The sequence below is a fragment of the Helianthus annuus genome, chromosome 12 (assembly GCF_002127325.2).
Source record: "Helianthus annuus cultivar XRQ/B chromosome 12, HanXRQr2.0-SUNRISE, whole genome shotgun sequence".
Lineage (NCBI taxonomy): Eukaryota > Viridiplantae > Streptophyta > Magnoliopsida > Asterales > Asteraceae > Helianthus > Helianthus annuus.
In genome coordinates, this window is record NC_035444.2 from 75,169,725 (window position 1) to 75,189,529 (window position 19,805).

General features: G+C 37.7%; 1 protein-coding gene across 1 annotated transcript; it reads right to left on the minus strand.

Moving 5' to 3' along the window:
• Positions 1–10,211: 10,211 nt before the first annotated feature.
• LOC110895283 (U-box domain-containing protein 15) lies at positions 10,212–14,075 on the minus strand. Its single transcript, XM_022142567.2, has 4 exons — positions 13,580–14,075; positions 13,379–13,498; positions 11,657–12,091; positions 10,212–11,467 (listed from the first exon to the last, which is right to left on the minus strand). Exons 1-4 carry the CDS (start codon positions 13,886–13,888, stop codon positions 10,415–10,417), a joined length of 1,917 nt encoding a protein of 638 aa, XP_021998259.1. The 5' UTR covers positions 13,889–14,075; the 3' UTR covers positions 10,212–10,414.
• Positions 14,076–19,805: the final 5,730 nt, after the last annotated feature.

Consider the following 19,805-nt stretch of genomic DNA (forward strand, 5'->3'; position numbering starts at 1 on the left):
CCTGTTTTTTTTCCATTTCATTCCCTCTCTCAGCCTATGTCACAAACACCGGCCATCACCTCCACCATCTACCACCACCACTTGTCGTCACCACCCGCCACCAACCTCCGCCGACCACCACCATCGTCCTCTGCCGCCATCGCAAACCACCGCTACCCCGACCACTACCGTCACCCTCCGCCGACCACCACCACCATCCTCCACTGCCACCACCCACTACCGTCGACCACCACCGCCCATCTTCGTCGCCGCCACCACCACTCGTCGCCACCACCATCGACCACCATCGCTGCAACCTGCCACCATCGACCACCGCCACCCTCCGTCGGCCACCACCTCCATCCTCTGCGCCTACCTCCCGCTACCGTCGACCACCACCACCCACCGTCTTCGTCACCACCACCATCGCCGCCACCTATAACCACCGAGAAACGCCACCCCGGCCACTACCACCACCCTCCGCCGACCACCACCACCATCATCCACAGCCACCACCCGCTACCATCAACCACCACCACCCACCGTCGTCGCCACCACCATCGCTGCCACCTGCCACCGCAGACCACCGCCAACCCCTACCATCGTCGCCGCCACCGCTAACAACCGTCACCCACCGATCACCGCCGCCCATCGCTGCCACCGCCACTAGCCGTCACCGATCACCGCCACTACCCATTGCTGATTTAATTCATTCCTCTTTTCTTACCTACCAAACAACATAATGTAATGATTTATTGCTTTCTTGCATGGTAACCAAACAAGACTATGGAATATAATGACCCATTTCATTCCTTTATCCATTCCATTACCTCGTCCATTCCATTCCCTTATCTATTCCATTACACCATACCAAACAGACCCTTACTTTCTGTTCAAGTCTGGATGATATCTGCGCGGAGATGTTATTGACTATCCTAGCATATGAACTTGCGTAGGGACATGCTATTGGTTTTCTCGGTGCGCATATGTTGAAGGTCGTTTTCCTTTAAGCTATCCATTAGAACCGGTGCGCAGCTGCACAGGGTTTCTTAAAGAGAGTCTATTGTGGTGAAGTTGTGGTATGGTCCAATGTGCCTGCGCGAGGTTTTTGGGACCATACCCCTTCAAATACCTAAAACGTCGTATCTTTAAAAAAAACCCGTGTATAATCGGGTTGAATAAATCTACCAAATAATAAAAAATTACATCCTTAAAAACACCGTATATTACACGTGTTGAATAGATCTAAAAAAGAGTTATATCTTTAAAAAACATGTGTATTACACAGACTAAATAAATGTAATTTTGTATATTAAATACTAAAAACGTCGTATCTTTAAAAAACCACCGTATAGTCGGGTTGAAAAATCTACCAAATAATTAAAAAAATCATATCCTAAATAAATTTCATTTTGTATATTAAATACTAAAAACGTCGTATCTTTAAAAAACCCGTGTATAGTCGGGTTGAAAAATCTACCAAATAAAAAAAATATATCCTTAAAAACCCCGCGTTTTACACGAGTTGAATAAATATAATTTTGTATACCAAATAATAAAAAAAGTTATATTTTTAATAAATTAGGATAACATTTAATATTAATTTATTATTTATAATATTTAATATAAGATAAGTAGATAAGAGAGGTATTTGTTTTAAAAATATATTAAATTAACAATTTAGATTTGAGAATGATATTTTATTAAAATATGATAAGATTTAGCATTAATTTATTATTTATTTAGTTAATATATGATAAATACAGATTTGATGATATCTTCAATGAATGACACGTGTCCAAAAGTTGGTTTCTTTTATTATAGTAGTTAGATTAGATTAGATTAGATGTCATAAGTTATATTGGTGAAAAACTTGAAAGGGAACATGTTAAATGTAGGCCTCTTAACTGTTTTTGAACATTTTAAGCGGAAAGTTCGTTTATTTAATAAACAAATGAACACGAACAAAAAAGTTTTGTTCGTTTAATTAAATGAACGAACATGAACGCACTTTGTGTTGTTCATTCATGAACATGTCGACCAAACCAACATAGGATCAATACATTGTTGGAGTTTAATCCCTTTGATCAATTGATTAGTTTAATGAGCTGCACAAGTTTATGAACTTTGGTTTATAGTTATTAAGTTATGGGTCAGACTTATTGATTTGTAAACGCCGGTCTTAGGGTCAAGAACATTTGCATCATTTTGAACAGTTGCCTCTCAACCATCGCAACATTTAGAACATTATATGTATAATGTATGTTTGCTGTTCGGTGAAGTGTAGATCAATCTGATCAAACTGTTTTCACCGACCAAACAATCAAAGTTATTTTATTTTCGTTTACTTCCATTCACAATCGTGGAAGGTTTTTTGAAAATCTTTAAATTGATAAGGTAAATGTATGTTATAGTTAAATTATACGGATATGGATAAGAACTCGGATGTGAATGCTCTAAAATGTTGATTGTTTGATACTTTGATTCTCAATGTGTGTCAAACAAAACCCCAACTGGAAATACATCAAGAGGGAGGGCAAAATCATCAACTTTATCTGGAAAATATATCCTTTCATTTGTTAATTTTGAATTAGTGGTGTTATGACAAGCAACTGTATCAATTAGGTTAGTAATGAAGCTAATGAGTCATGGAACCAAACACTAAGGGGGTGGGGTTGGTCATCACTCATTACTCACTCATCACTCACTTATCACTCACAACACCCAATCAAGTTCCGTCATGTCATCAACCATTTTTCCATCACTCACAACCTTTTTTAGTGGCAATGGTCATCACTCACCACCACACCCAACAATTTCCCCCCATCCAACAATTCCCCTCACAAAAATCAGATCATCACGCGTTGATTTTTTCATGCGTTACAATTTTTTTCCATGTTCCACGCGTTATACAATACTATCACGGAGAAGAAGGCTCCCGCCCCCAGTCCCCTAATAAAATTTGGACCTCAGTAACCTTGAGAAATAGTTGCCTAGTGCGCATCATTAACTGGTTATATGTTGTAATGTATCCTTCAAAGGTCTTGTGCGTAGATCACATTTGTGTCATTAACAAACCGGATTATCTGCTTGCAGAAGGTCTCTCCATGATGAAATGTATGGTTCAGTTGGTTCTAAAGAATGCAACAGCAACCCCTTCCTTATAAACAAACAGAAAAAAAATTATCAAATTCCTTAAGCAGCTACAGATCAAACCAGGAAATTGAAAAGATCACCATGGTGCATAGTAAGTAATAGATTAGAACGATTTTTGTATATTTAGAATAGATCCCTATCTTGTTCATTAAGTTATCTTGTACATTAAGTTAAGGTTATCTCCTACCAAAATTAGTGGAGAGCCTTTTGTATTTATAGGCTCGTTTATCAATGAAGAGGATCATCGAATTATTCTAAACCTTTATGGTATCAGAGCTCAAGTTCTGATCCCCTAACCTGTTCCTTTTCTTTCTCGATCCCTACCCTTATTCCCATCTGTTTCTCTTTATCGATCCCAACTGTTTCTTTTTTATCGATCTCCCCTGTTTCTTTTTACCTTCACACCAATGGCTTCCCAACTTCACCCCGCTGTCACCGTTTCTAATATCCGTACCCTTATTCCCGTCACCCTGGATATTGAAACCGGCCATTACACAACGTGGTCGGAACTGTTCAAAATCCAGTGTAAATCGTTTCAAGTGTACGATCACCTCCAGCCCCGTGAAACACCTGCTACTTCGTCATCGGACAAAGACAAAGACAAAGAACAAGCACCGGCTGAAACCTGGGAACGGTTGGATTCGATAGTTCTGCAATGGATTTATGGTACAATTTCTTCTGATCTCCTACACACCATTCTGAAACCAAACACAACTGCTTATGACGCCTGGACCGCACTCGCAAATCTGTTCCAAGACAATAAAGCTTCCCGAACAATCGATTTAAATAACCGATTCGCCAGTACTCGCCTCGATCAGTTCTCATCCATGACCGCCTACTGTCAGGCCATGAAGGTAATTTACGATCAGCTTACAAACATTGGATCTCCAATTACCGATGAGCAGCTCGTATTACATATTCTAACTGGACTCAACGAACAGTATGAAAGTGTTGCCCTCATAATTCAGCAAACCAAACCTCTGCCTACCTTCTATGAAACCAGGTCTCAACTATGTATGGCAGAGACCCAAAAATTAAATCAGGCGAAACAAGCTGCTCACCTCGCTGGCACGGCTCTAACCGCATCTGCTGATCACAACTCCTCCTACAAACATTCAGATGCACGGCAACCGGACAATCAGTCTGATTCGGAACGTGGCCGTGGTCGCAGCCGTGGTAGAGGTCGCGGACGGGGCAGAGGATCTTCTCGGGGTCGCGGTGGATGGAACTCCACCGGTCACCCTGCTGGACGGAATGGCGGTGGCAGATGGGGCTACATGAATAGCGGCTGGAATCAATCCCCATGGAATCCATCGGGTAACAATACTTCATCTCCACAGACCCCATGGAATTATGTGTCTGCCTCCAATTGGGCCGGCCCACAACATCAGCCTTGGGCTCCTTGGATGGTTCCTCCATGCCCATATCCCAGTACTCCAAAACCAAATAATGCAGGCCCAGGTGTGTTGGGCTCTAGGCCAGCTCAGAATTATACAGCCAGTCACGCCTCGTCGTCAGATGGATACACTCCCACGGATCCGACTCAGGCTCTTTATCACATGGCACTTAATCAGCACGATCCAAATTGGACCATGGACACAGGTGCGTCAGATCATATGACCTCTACTAATTTTCCGTCTTTATTTAATAGTTGCATGTCTCGTAATATTGTCGTCGGTAATGGCAAAACCATACCCGTTATTGGACAAGGAAACCAAACCTTACCACCACCCTTCCCACCCTTCAAATTAAATAATGTCCTTTATGCCCCATCTTTAATTAAAAACCTTCTTTCGGTCCGTCGCTTTACTAAAGATAATCATGTGTCTATAGAATTTGACCCTTTTGGTTTTATTGTGAAGGATCTCAAGACCATGACTCCTATCCTACGATGCAATAGTTCTGGTGACCTGTACACATTGGATCCCACTCAAGTGTCCAAGTTCACCTCACCATCTACCTTTACCGCTGTGTCTCAAGATCTTTGGCATCAACGCCTTGGCCACCCTGGCTCAAATTTATTGCATTCTCTTAAAAATTCCAGTTTTATTGATTGTAATAAGGCAAAAACCAAATTATGTCAATCGTGTGTTTTTGGTAAACATGTTCGTCTTCCGTTTATTGATTCTATCAATTTCACTTCTTTACCTTTTGATATCATACATAGTGATTTATGGACCTCACCAATACTTAGTAGTGGTGGGCACCGTTATTACATTCTATTTTTAGATGACTTTACCAATTTTTTATGGACTTTTCCCCTTAGTCAGAAATCACAAACCTTCTCCATTTTAAAAACTTTGCTAACTACATTACCACCCAATTTGAGCGTAACATTAAACAATTTCAATGCGATTATGGAAAAGAATATGTAAACGCTCAATTTAACCAATTTTGTCATTCTAATGGCATGAAATTCCGATTTTCTTGCCCACATACATCGTCACAAAATGGTAAAGCCAAACGAAAAATTCGTACAATTAATAATATTATTCGAACTCTTCTAGCTCAATCCTCTATGCCTAACATCTATTGGCATCATGCTCTCGAAGTTGCCACTTATCTTCTTAATATCCTTCCTAGCAAACTTCTAAACTACCGGTCCCCTACCCAATCCCTCTACCTCACCCAACCCACATATACTCATCTTCGTGTTTTTGGTTGCATATGTTATCCTCTAATTCCTCACACCACTATTAATAAACTTGAACACAGGTCCATGCCTTGTGTTTTTCTTGGATACCCCCTAATCATCGAGGATATAAATGTCTCGATCTTGCCACCAACAAAATCCTCATAAATCGTCATGTTATTTTTGATGAAACCACTTTTCCCTTCTCCACTTCTCCACAAAAGTCCCTCTCCTCATACGATTTTCTCTCAACTTCTATACATCCTTCCTTCTGGCCACATGTTAATTCCTCCTCTACTTCTCCCAACTCGGCCCAAATCTCACCAGTTTCCCCTACATCCCATTCATACTCAACGCCCCCCAATTCACTTCCACGGCCCAACAGCCCTCCCTCTAAACTACCTATAAACCAAACCTATTCTCGCCGGCCCAAAACTCATACAAACCCGATACCTCCACCACCCCCACCCCCTCCTATCATGCCTACCCAACTCGACCCGATACCACCACCACCCCCACCCCCTCCTATCGTGCCTACCCAACCTACGACTGGCCGTACCATACGCACTCGGTCTATGGACGGCATCTCAAAACCCAAACAACCCTTTAATCTTCATGCCTCTCTTGTCACTCCCTTACCCAAAACCCCCACCGAAGCCTTGTCCAAACCGGATTGGTACAATGCCATGACGACTGAGTTCAATGCACTTATTAAAAATAAGACGTGGGAATTAGTCCCTCGCACCGCTGATATGAACGTAATACGTAGCATGTGGTTGTTTCGACATAAATATCGATCGGATGGCACGCTGGAACGTTATAAAGCTCGGTTAGTTTGTGATGGCAGTACTCAGCAGGTGGGCATTGATTGTGGGGAGACATTTAGTCCGGTTGTCAAGCCGACCACTATTCGGACTGTCTTGACCCTAGCTTTATCACAGTCCTGGCCCATACATCGGTTGGATGTCACCAATGCCTTCCTACATGGAAATATTAGCGAAACAGTTTATATGTATCAACCCATGGGGTTTCGTCATCGCCAGTATCCGAATCACGTTTGTTTATTAAAGAGATCATTATACGAATTAAAACAGGCACCCCGGGCATGGTACCAGCGGTTTACGGATTTTGTCTTGTCCATTGGTTTTCAGCAGAGTAAGTGTGACAACTCGTTATTTATATATCATCAGGGTTCTGACATGGCTTATTTACTTATTTATGTTGATGATATTATTCTTACAACATCCAATGATACTCTACGAGCTACACTTATACATCAATTGGCCGCCGAATTTGACATGAAAGATCTTGGACCATTGAGTCATTTTTTGGGGATTACTGTAACACGACAGCACGATACTATGTTCTTGTCACAGCAGTCATATGCATTAAATATTATTGATCGGGCCAGTATGTCATCCTGCAAGTCGGTTGCTACTCCTGTGGACACAAAATCTGAACTTAGTGCCTCTTCAAGTGACCCATTCGAAGACCCTACGTTATATCGTAGTCTAGTTGGTGCGCTTCAGTATCTTACCTTTACCAGACCAGATATTAGTTATGCAGTTCAGCAAGTATGTATGCATATGCATTCCCCTCGGATTGATCATTGGAATTCTCTTAAACGCATTATTCGATATCTACAAGGCACTACCTCGTTTGGTCTCACTTTGGGTACCTTCCGTGATCTTTCATTACGCGCATACACTGATGCTGATTGGGCTGGTTGCCCTGATACTTGACGATCTACTTCAGGTATTGTGTTTACTTGGGTTCTAATTTATTATCTTGGTCATCTAAGCGTCAGGCTGTGGTATCCCGTTCTAGTGCGGAAGCAGAATACAGCGGTGTTGCGAATGTAGTCGCCGAATTATGTTGGATTCGAAATTTATTGTTAGAATTATGTCGCCCCCTTCGGAAGGCTAGTGTGGTTTATTGTGATAATATCAGTGCAGTTTATTTGTCTGGGAACCCGGTACAGCATCAACGTACCAAACATATTGAGTTGGATATTCATTTTGTTCGTGACTTGGTTCAACGTGGTGATGTGCGGATTCTTCATATACCATCTCGCTACCAAATAGCTGACATTTTTACAAAAGGTCTTCCGCGGGTTTTATTCGACGATTTTCGGTCCAGTCTAAGCATTCGGCCTCCTCTCGCTTCGACTGCGGGAGTGTAATAGATTAGAACGATTTTTGTATATTTAGAATAGATCCCTATCTTGTTCATTAAGTTATCTAGTACATTAAGTTAAGGTTATCTCCTACCAAAATTAGTGGAGAGCCTTTTGTATTTATAGGGTCGTTTATCAATGAAGAGGATCATCGAATTATTCTAAACCTTTAGTAAGCTAGATCGTCAAATTGTTGTTATTCATGTACCTTCTAGGCATTTTTTAATTTAATCCAATTTCGATACGGGTTTAGATTTGTTTCTCAAAACGTTTACTATTTGAGGAAATCACGGAATCGGTGATACAAGAGTAAGTGGTGGCAGAGACATCTCTCATTCTTCAAGTAAGATCAAATTATCTACAATGAAAACAACAAGCAGTGAATCGTTTGAGAAAACCATGAATCTGATCAAAATCCAACATTGTATCTTCTAATAGGATGATTGATATGATGTGGGTTATGAAAACATACTTACTAGGAGTTTGAATCCAAGAAAACTTACTACAAGAAATCATGGATTCGGTGATACAAGAGTCTCAACATATATGATTCGACTATAACTATACTCCCCTCTGGTAGAACAAAAATAGCGATAGCGTGTGTTATGAAGTCCTCCGCGTTCACTTTTTCAAAAGAATTGTTTTCCTGGTCTAAAACCGCAAGCCAATTGCCAGCAGTGGCTGTGCAAATAATACCCTGCTGCCTTTCAAACCCTGCGTCGCAGAAACCAGCCACCTTCACCCACCCATCACCATCACCATTCATCCTCCACATATCACCCCCATGCTTCAAATATTCTATGTCATAAGTTACACATAAATTAAGGCTTCCATTAAGAACAACCAAGCTTCCGCAAAAACGTCTACTTGCACCATCTGGAACAGGCGGAAATCACATTTTCCTAAAAGTTTCCGTCTTCACATCAAAACATATAATCCAGCTATACATTTCCGCAGCCACAGAGATGATGAAATAAAGGTGTTCGCCCCAGAAAGTAGCTGGAGAACAACGGCAGAAGGCGTCGTCATCGTTGGTCTTAAAGGCGAAAGAAAATTCAATGGGTCTCCATGCATCCAATATGTGGGAATAGATACACGCCCTACACGCCCCATGGTGACCCTCTTGTTCCAAATATAAAAGTTTGTAATCATCGTCGTCGTCCTTATAGAAACCCAAAACATTCACTGAAGGGTAGAAGAAAAAAGGCATATCAGCGTCAAAAGAGGACAACAATGACGGTGGCCATCACTAGTACTCTTGCCGGTGGCCACGGGTATTTAAGTTCCACCTCTAGTAGGTCCGGGTGAGTTTTATCCTCTAGGTCTCAAGTTCGAGTTTGGGGGATAGGGTTTCTCATTGACGGGTTAATTGGGGATCTATTGTGCGAGGGGCTCTCTAGCGCGGATTAGATTAAGAGTAAGACAACGCATGCTAGACCTCCCAACATTCGCTAATAATTCACACCTTTCAAAAAAAATCTATTTTTACACTATATGCTATAATTAATATAAATAATAAAATATTATATTTATTGTTATTTATCTTTTAAATATAACTTAAATTTATATTAAATGAAAATAGTTATATTGTTGTGTCATAAATTATATTGGTGAAAAACTTGTAAGGGAACATGTTATTTAGGCATGTAAACGAACCGAATGCTCATGAACTGTTTGTGAACTTGTTCGGCGGAAAGTTCGTTTATTTGATAAACGAACGAGCACGAACAAAAAATAAATTTTGTTCGATTAATTAACTTGAACAAACCTTGTGTTGTTCATTCATGAACATGTCGACCAAACCAACAATCGACTTCCTACAAATTTGGCACATCTCTAAGTTAATATACTGACGAACCAAACCAGCGTACGACGAGAATAACATATACTTTTTAAATCTATACATTGTTGGAATCTAATCCTATTGATTCGTTTAATGAGCTGCACAAGTTTATGAACTTTGGTTTATATTTATCAAGTTATGATCAGACTTATTTATATTTGCATTGCTATGAGCTGAACTGTTTAACAAGCCCAGGATTTGTAAACGTCCTCTTGAAACATTTGCGTCGTTTTGACCGATCGCGACGTTTACTACATTATATGTATGTATGCTATTCGGTGAAGTGTAGATCAATCTGTTTTCACCGATCAAACAATCACAGTTACTTTATTTTCGTTTACTTCCATTCAGAATTGTTACTGTTTTATCGAAGACGTTTCATCCATACCAATCTTGTTACTTTTATAACTTATAAAGAAAGAAAGTAAGAAATCAAATTAATTCTTATTAATATCGTACATATACACTTATATATATAGTGGGAGATTCAAATCAGAACCATCAAACAATAGGGAACCAAATAAATAAGTTTTAGCCCCGGAACGTATTTTAATAAAAAATTACTTATTAAAAAAAAAAAAAAAAACAGAACCCAAATTGGCATATGTAATATGTTGTTTGGAAGAGATTATAGAATGTGCTCACATTTGCTCATTTGTTGCAAAAGTGCATTAGCTTTCCTTTGAGCTCTACTTGTTCCAGATTTACTTAACTCCACAAGATGATCATAAACACCATACTGCAGTGCAGCCAATATCACCGAAGAATTATTCAACCCGAGCTCCAGAAGAACCGCAGTTGCACACTCTTTGTTCTTCGGGGTCCCGTCTTTCACGAACCCGACAAGCGTCTCGATAACCGATAACTGACCCATCCCACTTTGCCCTTCTGGTTGTTTTGCAAGAAGCGCCAGAATCGAAAGAGCCTCATCCACCATCCCTAACGACCGTTCCTTCAAAAGATGAAGCAACGGCTCGATAATCCCAGCTTTGATCGCTCGGGTTTTGTTTGATTGGTTTAGTGAAAGATTAAACAATGCGGTGGCAGCGTCTTTTTTACCTCTGATTGACCCGTTTCGTAGCAGTTTGACCAACGGTGGAATCCCTTTTAAGCAACCGATCATCACTTTGTTTTCGTTTAACATCGACAGACTAAACAAAGTAGCAGCCGAGTTTTCTCTAGCTTCGTCCGTACCGTTTTGAAGAACTTCGATAACAGCAGGGATCGCACCCTCTCGTGCTATAAGTCGCTTATTAGCCTCATCAAGTGACAAGTTCAACAACGCGGTCACCGAATGTTCTTTGACTTTTTGGTTCGGGGAATACAAGAGTTTGACCAAAGGCGGGATTGCTCCACAATTCGCTATCAAGATTCTGTTTTCGGGATTCTCCTTTGACAGCATTCTTATCTTCTCAACGGCTTGAATTTGTGTGCTGAGTTGACTCGATGACATGTTTTGAACCAACGAATATACCTCGTCTATGAAAGCGTTTTGGTCTTCTGACATCATGTAACTTTCCTTTTTTGGTAACTCGAAGTTGTTCTTTTCACACCATTGAATAATGAGATTCCGAAGTGCGAAATTAGGGGCGAGCGCTAGGTGACTCAACGTTTCCCCTGTCTTCGGGCACGTTCGATGATTTGAGTTCAACCATTTTTGGATATTTTCCCGCTCATACGTCTACAAAAATTTGCACCAAATGAGCTAAACTAGAACAATAATAAAACCTTATAGTAGTTGACCATGAACACAAGTCAACACATAAGTTAACCTTCAAGTTCAAGGGGTCCCCTAACAGGTTCTCATGGTCACCACTAAAAAGAAACCCTAAGTTGGACCTTAAAAGTCAAACCCGAGATGAGCAAATACCTGTCCAGTAGCGATTATAACAGGATCCGTCATGATCTCAAGCGATATCGGACAAAGAAACTCATGGGGAACTAGCAACGATAGGCATCGGTCTAAGCATCTTAATGTCGGAGAATCTTCGAGAACGTTGCCGTTATTCTCATCAAAGCCTGCAACTTTTTTGAATTTCTTCAAGAGATCCACGATCTGTTGGGTACTCTCTACGTGCTTTGTGGAACCTCTTTCTTTAACGAGTTTTTTAACAGCTACCGTCTCGAGTTCTAAGTCTCCGATGGAATACAAATCTAGTTTTTTTGCAAGTCTTTCTAAGATTGCGATATCCGCGTTTCTTTCATCGTCTTTTGAGAAAATAATCATCATGTCCATGGCTAGTTCTATGTCTAATGTATCCGTTCTTCGTTTCGCTCCTTGTAGTTGCTTCTGAAGTAGCTCAATCTACATATATTAAATAAAAGCAACAACTAAAAATCCATTCCCAGAAAGAATACTTTTTGAGGTCAAAGTCAAACAGATTACTCACTCTTTGACTTCAAAATTCGTATGAAAATAATCTCAACTTTAAGAGAATTATTAAACGGTAGGTATACAAGCAGTAGTTCAATTAGATATCCGTTTTGTAGTATAAAGTGGTATCAAGGTTAAGTTTAAAAAATAAGAAGTTTGACCTGAAAAGTCAAACCGTAACGTATTTTCTTGACAACATCGTTTGCGATAATGAAGTTGCACATTTCATGTTCTGCCTTTAGAAGTGAAAAGTCAAAACTAGTAAGTTTTAAATCTCAAATGTGCAAATTGATATATTATTCTATAATACCAACACTTAATCTTCAATTTTAACATAGTAATAGCTTTGTTTAGCTGTAATACTTATTAATCTGTATAAATAAATACTGAAGTTGGAAAATAGAATGTTTGACCGGAAAAGTCAAATTCTAAATCTTTGGATCACTAACTAGAAATTTTGGGCTCAATCAGAAGAAGAGAGTCTCCAGTCCATAATGCCCTTTTGATAAACAAGAGGGAGGAAATGGTTGCATGTGCACATGAACATGATTTGTCCCTAAATTTTGCATCAATAAACAAACAAATTTGTGCCAAATGCATGTTACAACTTACAACTCATATTGCACGTTATTTAATTTCTTATACCCAAGCATTTTCATAGCACTATCTTTCACATATGAGGGATGTTTAATTCTTAACCATCTTTTGTGTTATAAAACTTGTACGAGTCCGGTGGTCTCACTGGAAGCAGCCTCTCTATTCCTACAGGGTAGAGTTAAGGCTGTCTACATCCTCAGACCATACCTTAGCACATATGTAGGTGTGATTATTGCATAACTAGAGAGAGACAACGCGCAACGTTCAATATGAAACCAATCTAAAGTAAAGAATTGCAATAACAGTTGTACGTATTGCTTTAAATGTAATGTAATAAACATGTCGATTGATTATTCAACCGCCTCTCTTTCTCTCTCTCATCAATTTTTGTGAAATGAACTTAACCGAAACTAACGATCAACCAGAATCTGAACTTAGCATGTTAGATCGATCATGTGATTTTAACCAAACTTTTGCCCACCCCTATTTTGTGTCACCACCAAATTAAGAATTTAAAGGCATTTATTTAATATAACAATTTATGGGTCAAGAAGTCAATTCAAGAACATAAAAAACATTTATTATTTAATATAAGATTTTTTTATAAGTCAAAAAATTTACCTGCTCTTGAACTTCTTCAGTAATTCCAAGTTCTTCATACATCATCAATCCATCCAAAGCTTCATTCAACTTATCATACACACCATGAAATCTACACATCACTGCATCACCCTCCAATGCCTGAAATGACAAAAATACCCTTTCAAGATCTTGAACCAAAACTGATAACTAACAGGTCAAACAACAACAACAACAACTAACCAGAAAGATCTTGCTTCCAAAGTTGCATTGCTTCAGCAACTTCTTAGCAGAAAGCAAGGCCTTTTTCAAATGAACAAAAGACTGAAATGCCCTTGTGGGTATTGCTTGATTCAACTCTTTAGTCTCTTCCAAAAGTGGGATTAAAAGCTTCAACCTTCTTACAAGCTTCAAACACTCTTTTCTCTGTGTTCTTCTGAAATTAGTATAAGATCCCACTGTCTCTATCATCTCCATCATCTCTGCAATCACATCATCACCACCTTCATTATTTCTCAAAATACCCATTTTACCCTTCTCTGCCATAGCCATTAAGAATCAAGATTCAAGCTTTAAAGCAGGATGCTTTAAGTGCAATCTTTGGAGGAAAGTGGGCTTTGTTTATTTGGGTGCTTGCTAATTGATTTCAACGGAGAAAAATAAAAAGAAAAATGAGGATAAGAACAGGAGTGAAAGTAAAGGCACCAGCAAAAGGCGGCCCCTTTTATAGATTTATTTATGTATATAAAAGTTTCATTTTCAACTTCTTCATGTACCCGTTGGTTTTTTACATTTGTCGAGTCTTCTTGAAGTTTTATAATTATTATTTTTATAAAAAATATAGAAAGAATGTGATTAGGTGTATATACTACAAATTTAGGTAAGTTTTGTTAATACTTGACTGTACTAAACTGATTCAATTATATGTGGAGGGTTCAAATGAGAAAAATTTTTTTGTAAAAAGAAAAAAGAAGAAGTTTCAACCAATAAGAATGTTTCATTTTACTTCATTTAATATTTGTAGTTAATTTTAATATAAGGGTATATTGGTAAACTTACATAAATCATTAATTCATATTCTTCCTCCTTAATAACTAGCTAAATTAAATTTGTAACTCCTTTTCAAAATATATATATACTTTTCCAAATTAAAAAAACAACTTAATTTAAAGTATAGAATAAATTATTAGTTGTGTAGGATATATTTCGAGGTGTGTAGGATAAATTTCGAGTGTGTAGGATAAAATTCTATAATGTGTAGGGTATATGTAGGAAAATTTTGATATGTGTAGGTTTTGTGGATTATATGTATGCTAATTAATGATTAGTTGACTAATTAATTAAAGAGAGAAAAATTAATGATATGAGTTATAAATGAAATAGCATTTTACTAATATGTCATTTCTTCTTTTTCTTCTCACATCAAATTTGTTCTCAAATGAACCTTCCCCTCAATCATATTTGATATAAAAAATAATACTTTTTAGAATCATTTACACTAGGGTGACTTTTTTAGGGCAGGTCGAGTCCTGTTTGGGACAAAATGTCATGCACGATCAAGGAGTTTTACCACAATGAGCGTTCAGGCGGTGGGTTTTCTCTGAAATTGATGATGGGTCTGGTAATCAACGTTGTTTGTGATCGCGGGTATGGGTGACCTTTTGTCTTGGACATTAAAAAAATAATCATTTATAGTTATTTTTTAAAACATGAAACTTTTCATTAATACCAAGTGAATTCATCTACTTTTAGCAGGTATGGTGATGTTTAGGTGACATATTTTGCTTACTAAGCATGTCACATCGATTGTAACATATGTTCCGTTCATGCCTCATTGAGTATGGATGGAATTGGGATCACATTTTAGCATTTGATCAAGTTGGCATAAAACAAGAGTTATCATGTAAGCATTGACATGACAAGCATGTGAGGTGTTATGGAAGAAAGTGTAGAACTGATGTAGTGAGTGATACGATGAACGAAGATCAACACGTTGATTCTACGAATACCCGTGTGTTTCTTCCCCAACCCCCAAATTGCAACCCAAAGGCCACGGAATTTGAAGTGAAAAATAAGTTTTCTCAAAATTCAAGTCTGATTGTTTCATTCACTAAAGGAACATATAAATAATGACAGAAATTCGAAATGGGCCTAAAAAAGATAACGGGCCAAACACAAGCCCAAAAACAAAATGCCCAAAATACTTGAAAAAACATAAAAATGGGAAAACTAATAGAAATAAGCGTTTTCTCGGCCCGGACGATGACCCAAACCGCCGTAGGCCGTTTGCAGCAAGATAGAGCTCGTTCTCCCGTTCGTTTTGACTGGTCACACGCCCCAAACGGACCCCCGTAGCCCGAGTTAGAGCCATTTCAGTGAAGCCCCTTTAGTGACCAATTCTTGGGCCTCCAAATACAGAATGGCCCGCTCTTCCACGCTTGGGCCCGCATCAAGAACCCTGCTTGTTGGTTAGAATCAATACTTGCGCCCATAAGTGAAAGGTATTTATAAGTGAAAACTAGAATGGAAGAAGTGAAGATTTTGGTACTTAAAAGTGACAATTCGGAGTCACTACAATGTGTATAACTAGGATTACGACCCGCCGCATTGCGGCGGGGATTCTTTATTTATAACTAAGTTGATCTACGACTCACACGTTATGTTAAACCTGTCAAACGGTGTAAAAATAGACGATGTAAAAACGTTCACCCACACACGCACGTTGCGTCGTGTTAACTCGCAAAATTTAGAACGAAACGTAAAAACGTTAAGCCAAAGACGCACATTGTGATGTGTTAAGTCACAAAATTTAGGACCAAGCATAGAGCGCAAAATTTGCGGAAAATGAAAACTATAAAGGACCAAAGTTGAAAGTAAAAAAAGTTATGAGGATAGATCGTAAAAGATAAAAAGTTTTGGGTTAAAAGTAAAAAACAAATAGTTTTGGGTTAAAAGTAATTTATGAAATACTTTTGGGTGAAAAGTAAAAAAAATCAATTTTTTTTGGAAAACCCCCAAAGCCAACGTTACGACAACCATATACATAACAATTTTTTCGTTGAAAAATCCCCAAAGCACACCCCGCGTTGCGGCGGGGCGTAAAACGGTGTCAAATAGTACTAATGTCACACAACCGTTATCGACAACCAACACTGACTCGACCTATAATATGTGTATTGCGACGAACCTGTCAAACATGGAAAAATAGAGTTAAAAACGTTGAACCAAACATGCACGTTGTATTAACTCGAAAAATTTAGAACTATACATAAAACGAAAATTTGCGAAAGATGAAAAGTATAAGTAACAAAAGTTGTGAAGTTAAATTGCAAATAATGAAAAGTTTTGGGTTAAAGTTAAAAAAACTAATTATGTAGGGTTAAAATTGGAAAAGGTACAAACCTTTGGGTAAAACGAAAATTTGTGAAAGATGAAAAGTATAAGTGACAAAAGTTGTGAAGTTAAATTGCAAATAATGAAAAGTTTTGGGTTAAAGTTAAAAAAACAAATTATATAGAGTTAAAATTCCCAAAGGTACAAACCTTTGGGTTAAAACTAAAAAATCAAGTTTTTTTTGGAAAACACCCAAAGCACAACTTACAAGTCCTTATGCACAAAAAGTTTGCTAATTTATATAGGTTTTAATTGAAAATCACACATAAAACCCCAATTCAATTAATATCGATTAATTGCTAGTCAGTATGGTCGATTAGCACTTAACGATTCTTACTACCATTATTAATCCTTGTGTTTAGATTGTAGGTTTGGATACCAAGAAAACCCGAACTCTAGTCTGCCACCAAACCCGACCCAAATACCCCTTAACGTATGTAGCTTTTTTATGTAGTTTTTTCAATTTTATTTGTAGTTTTTTTTTTAAACATTATATGTCATATTCTCTTATATTTTAATCAGTTGTTATTTTAATTAAATGAAGTTTAAAACAGTTTAAACAAAAAAAAACAAAAACAAAATCCACATGGTTGGCCACGCCAGTCGAAGCCACGTCACACCACACCCTTTGTTTTTGAATATTACCTTGTGGATCCCACACTCGCCACGTATCAAGCAACGCCCCCAATCCAAACCACTACACACCCCATAGTCGCAAATAAGATGGAAATAAAAGGTTGAATTTGGAAGTATCATATTTGATAGTCAAACACTATACTAAGTGTATTGTGAAACTATACTAAGTTTTTAGAAAAATGTTGAATTGATACAAACTAGTGGTATATTCCTGCACTTCGTGGCGGGAATTTAATCGATATCAGTTCGACATGTATCGGGATTAGAAATGGTTATTATCGGTTTGATTCGTTATGACGGGCTTTCAGTACCGGTTCATTTCTCTTCATCATATCAATAAATGTTTTACGTCAAACAAAACCGATACAAACAAATACCTATACCGATGTTGTTCAGCCGATATTGCTTAGTTCATCTCATCAAGGTTAGAAAAAAAAAGCAAAACCGCTAAAACTTGGATAATAGATGAGAAAAACAAAAATATGGTTTGTTATTCACAGATGGAACGTAGCCATACGATGTAAATTATAGTTTTTTTTTTATTTATTTCTTAGTTAATTAATATTTATTTTCTTTAATAAATTATATAATAAGTAGCATAAAAAAATTTAACTCATGTATATTTAACTATTAAAATTCTAATATAGTGATTTCTTTTATTATTATTTTTTAATGTTAATTTTTCCCTAAATGTATATTTAACTATTAAAGATTCTAATATAGTTATTTCTTTAATTATTATTTTGAATATGTTAATTTTTTCCTAAATATTTGTCTGGACCATTTCCACCGCCGCCTAAGAGAACTTTCATAGTAGTCATTTGCTTTGCTGGTTTGATTTTTTTTTAACACGACTTAAATAAATATTATTCAAATGTAAATGATTTTGCATTCCTACATGTACCCATTACCCACAAAATTGGTATTGAGCAAAGGCAAAAGCAGTAAAATCACACAACAACCAGTAATCAATATCTTCTTTTCACTCTTGTTCTCTTCCGTGTCGCCACTGTGCTTCCCATCGGCAACATTCCTTGGGCTCCTGACATTCTATATATCGATTGCATAAACCTTGATGTCTCTCCCGGTCCATCACCTAGCCGGCTGTAACATCTCTCACTAAAAAAATTAATATTTAGTATGATAATTATCCAATAAGGAAACCCTAATTGAGACACCCAAGTGATTCTGCATAAACCCTAAAATTTCCAGAACAATCGGAATCAGGATCAGGGCCCCTAAAACTCAAAGGGGGTAAACCCTAGCTAACGATTATCAACATAAAACGTTGTTTAATTCTTATTTGTCAAAATCATCAAGTCAGTAAGGCTAGTCTCGAACCTAGGCAGCCTATAAATAGACTGCTTCCCTTACGGACCGTAAGGGATATGGCTTACGGTCCGTAAGCCTGCCAAATTTTGTGTATAAATAGCAGACATTGGCACTTGCTTTCTGTCTTTGAAACGACGAAGAAATTCGTTGAAATCGCTGAGTTATAATAAAATCAGTCCACAACACACACTAATTCACGAAATGCTGCTACGATGTCGGGTATTAACTCGATCGCTGTTCAATTCTTTTCTTTCCGTCAGCTTTTATTTTTGTAAATAATAGCTCGGGATTTTACCCTCTAAATCCCTAAACTCTGCTCGTTATCAGGGTTATAACTCTAATCGCTGCTACGATTCAATCTCCGATCGACTGAAACTATCCGACGGGATGTTTAAGTGCTATCCTTTGTCATTAGTCGTGATTCCGACAGGATGTTTAAGTACCACCCGAACTCGGGGAATACTCTGTCATTCGTTGTGAATCCGATGAATGTTTAAGTGATTACACTTTGTCATTCGTTGTGAAGGTTTTATCTCGTGATTATCGTTAAAGTTGAATTGAGTTAATACACAAATACGAGTTCTTGTGTCTAGAAATTAGAACTCATAATCAGGAAGCTGTTAAACTAGTATATCAAACTTAGCTATTAAGATAATTTAGTGGGTTGGAAAACTTAATAGCCACGACAACTTAACAGGAAAGGAAACTTAGTAAGCTAAGTAAGTTAATTAATCAGCTAGTCACGTTATGTAATCGGCTAAATAAATTACTTGATTAAACTATTACGATTAATTAATCGGTTAAGTAAGATTAATTAACCAGTTAATCAAGATTAATTAAGCTAATCAAGATTACTTAAGCTAATTTAATTTAAGCAAGATTTATTAAGCTAAGTAAGTTATTTAGTTAAATGGTTAAGTAAACTTAATGGTTAAGTAAAACTTAATAATTAAGGAAACTTAATAGTTAAGAAAAACTAAATATATAAAAGGAAACTTAATAATTAAGAAATCTTCCTAGCTAAGAAAGGCATACTCCTTACCTATAAATAGGAACCTAGGATTTCATTCTTTGTTGCTCATTTCTTTCTTCTTTTCTCTATACGTTG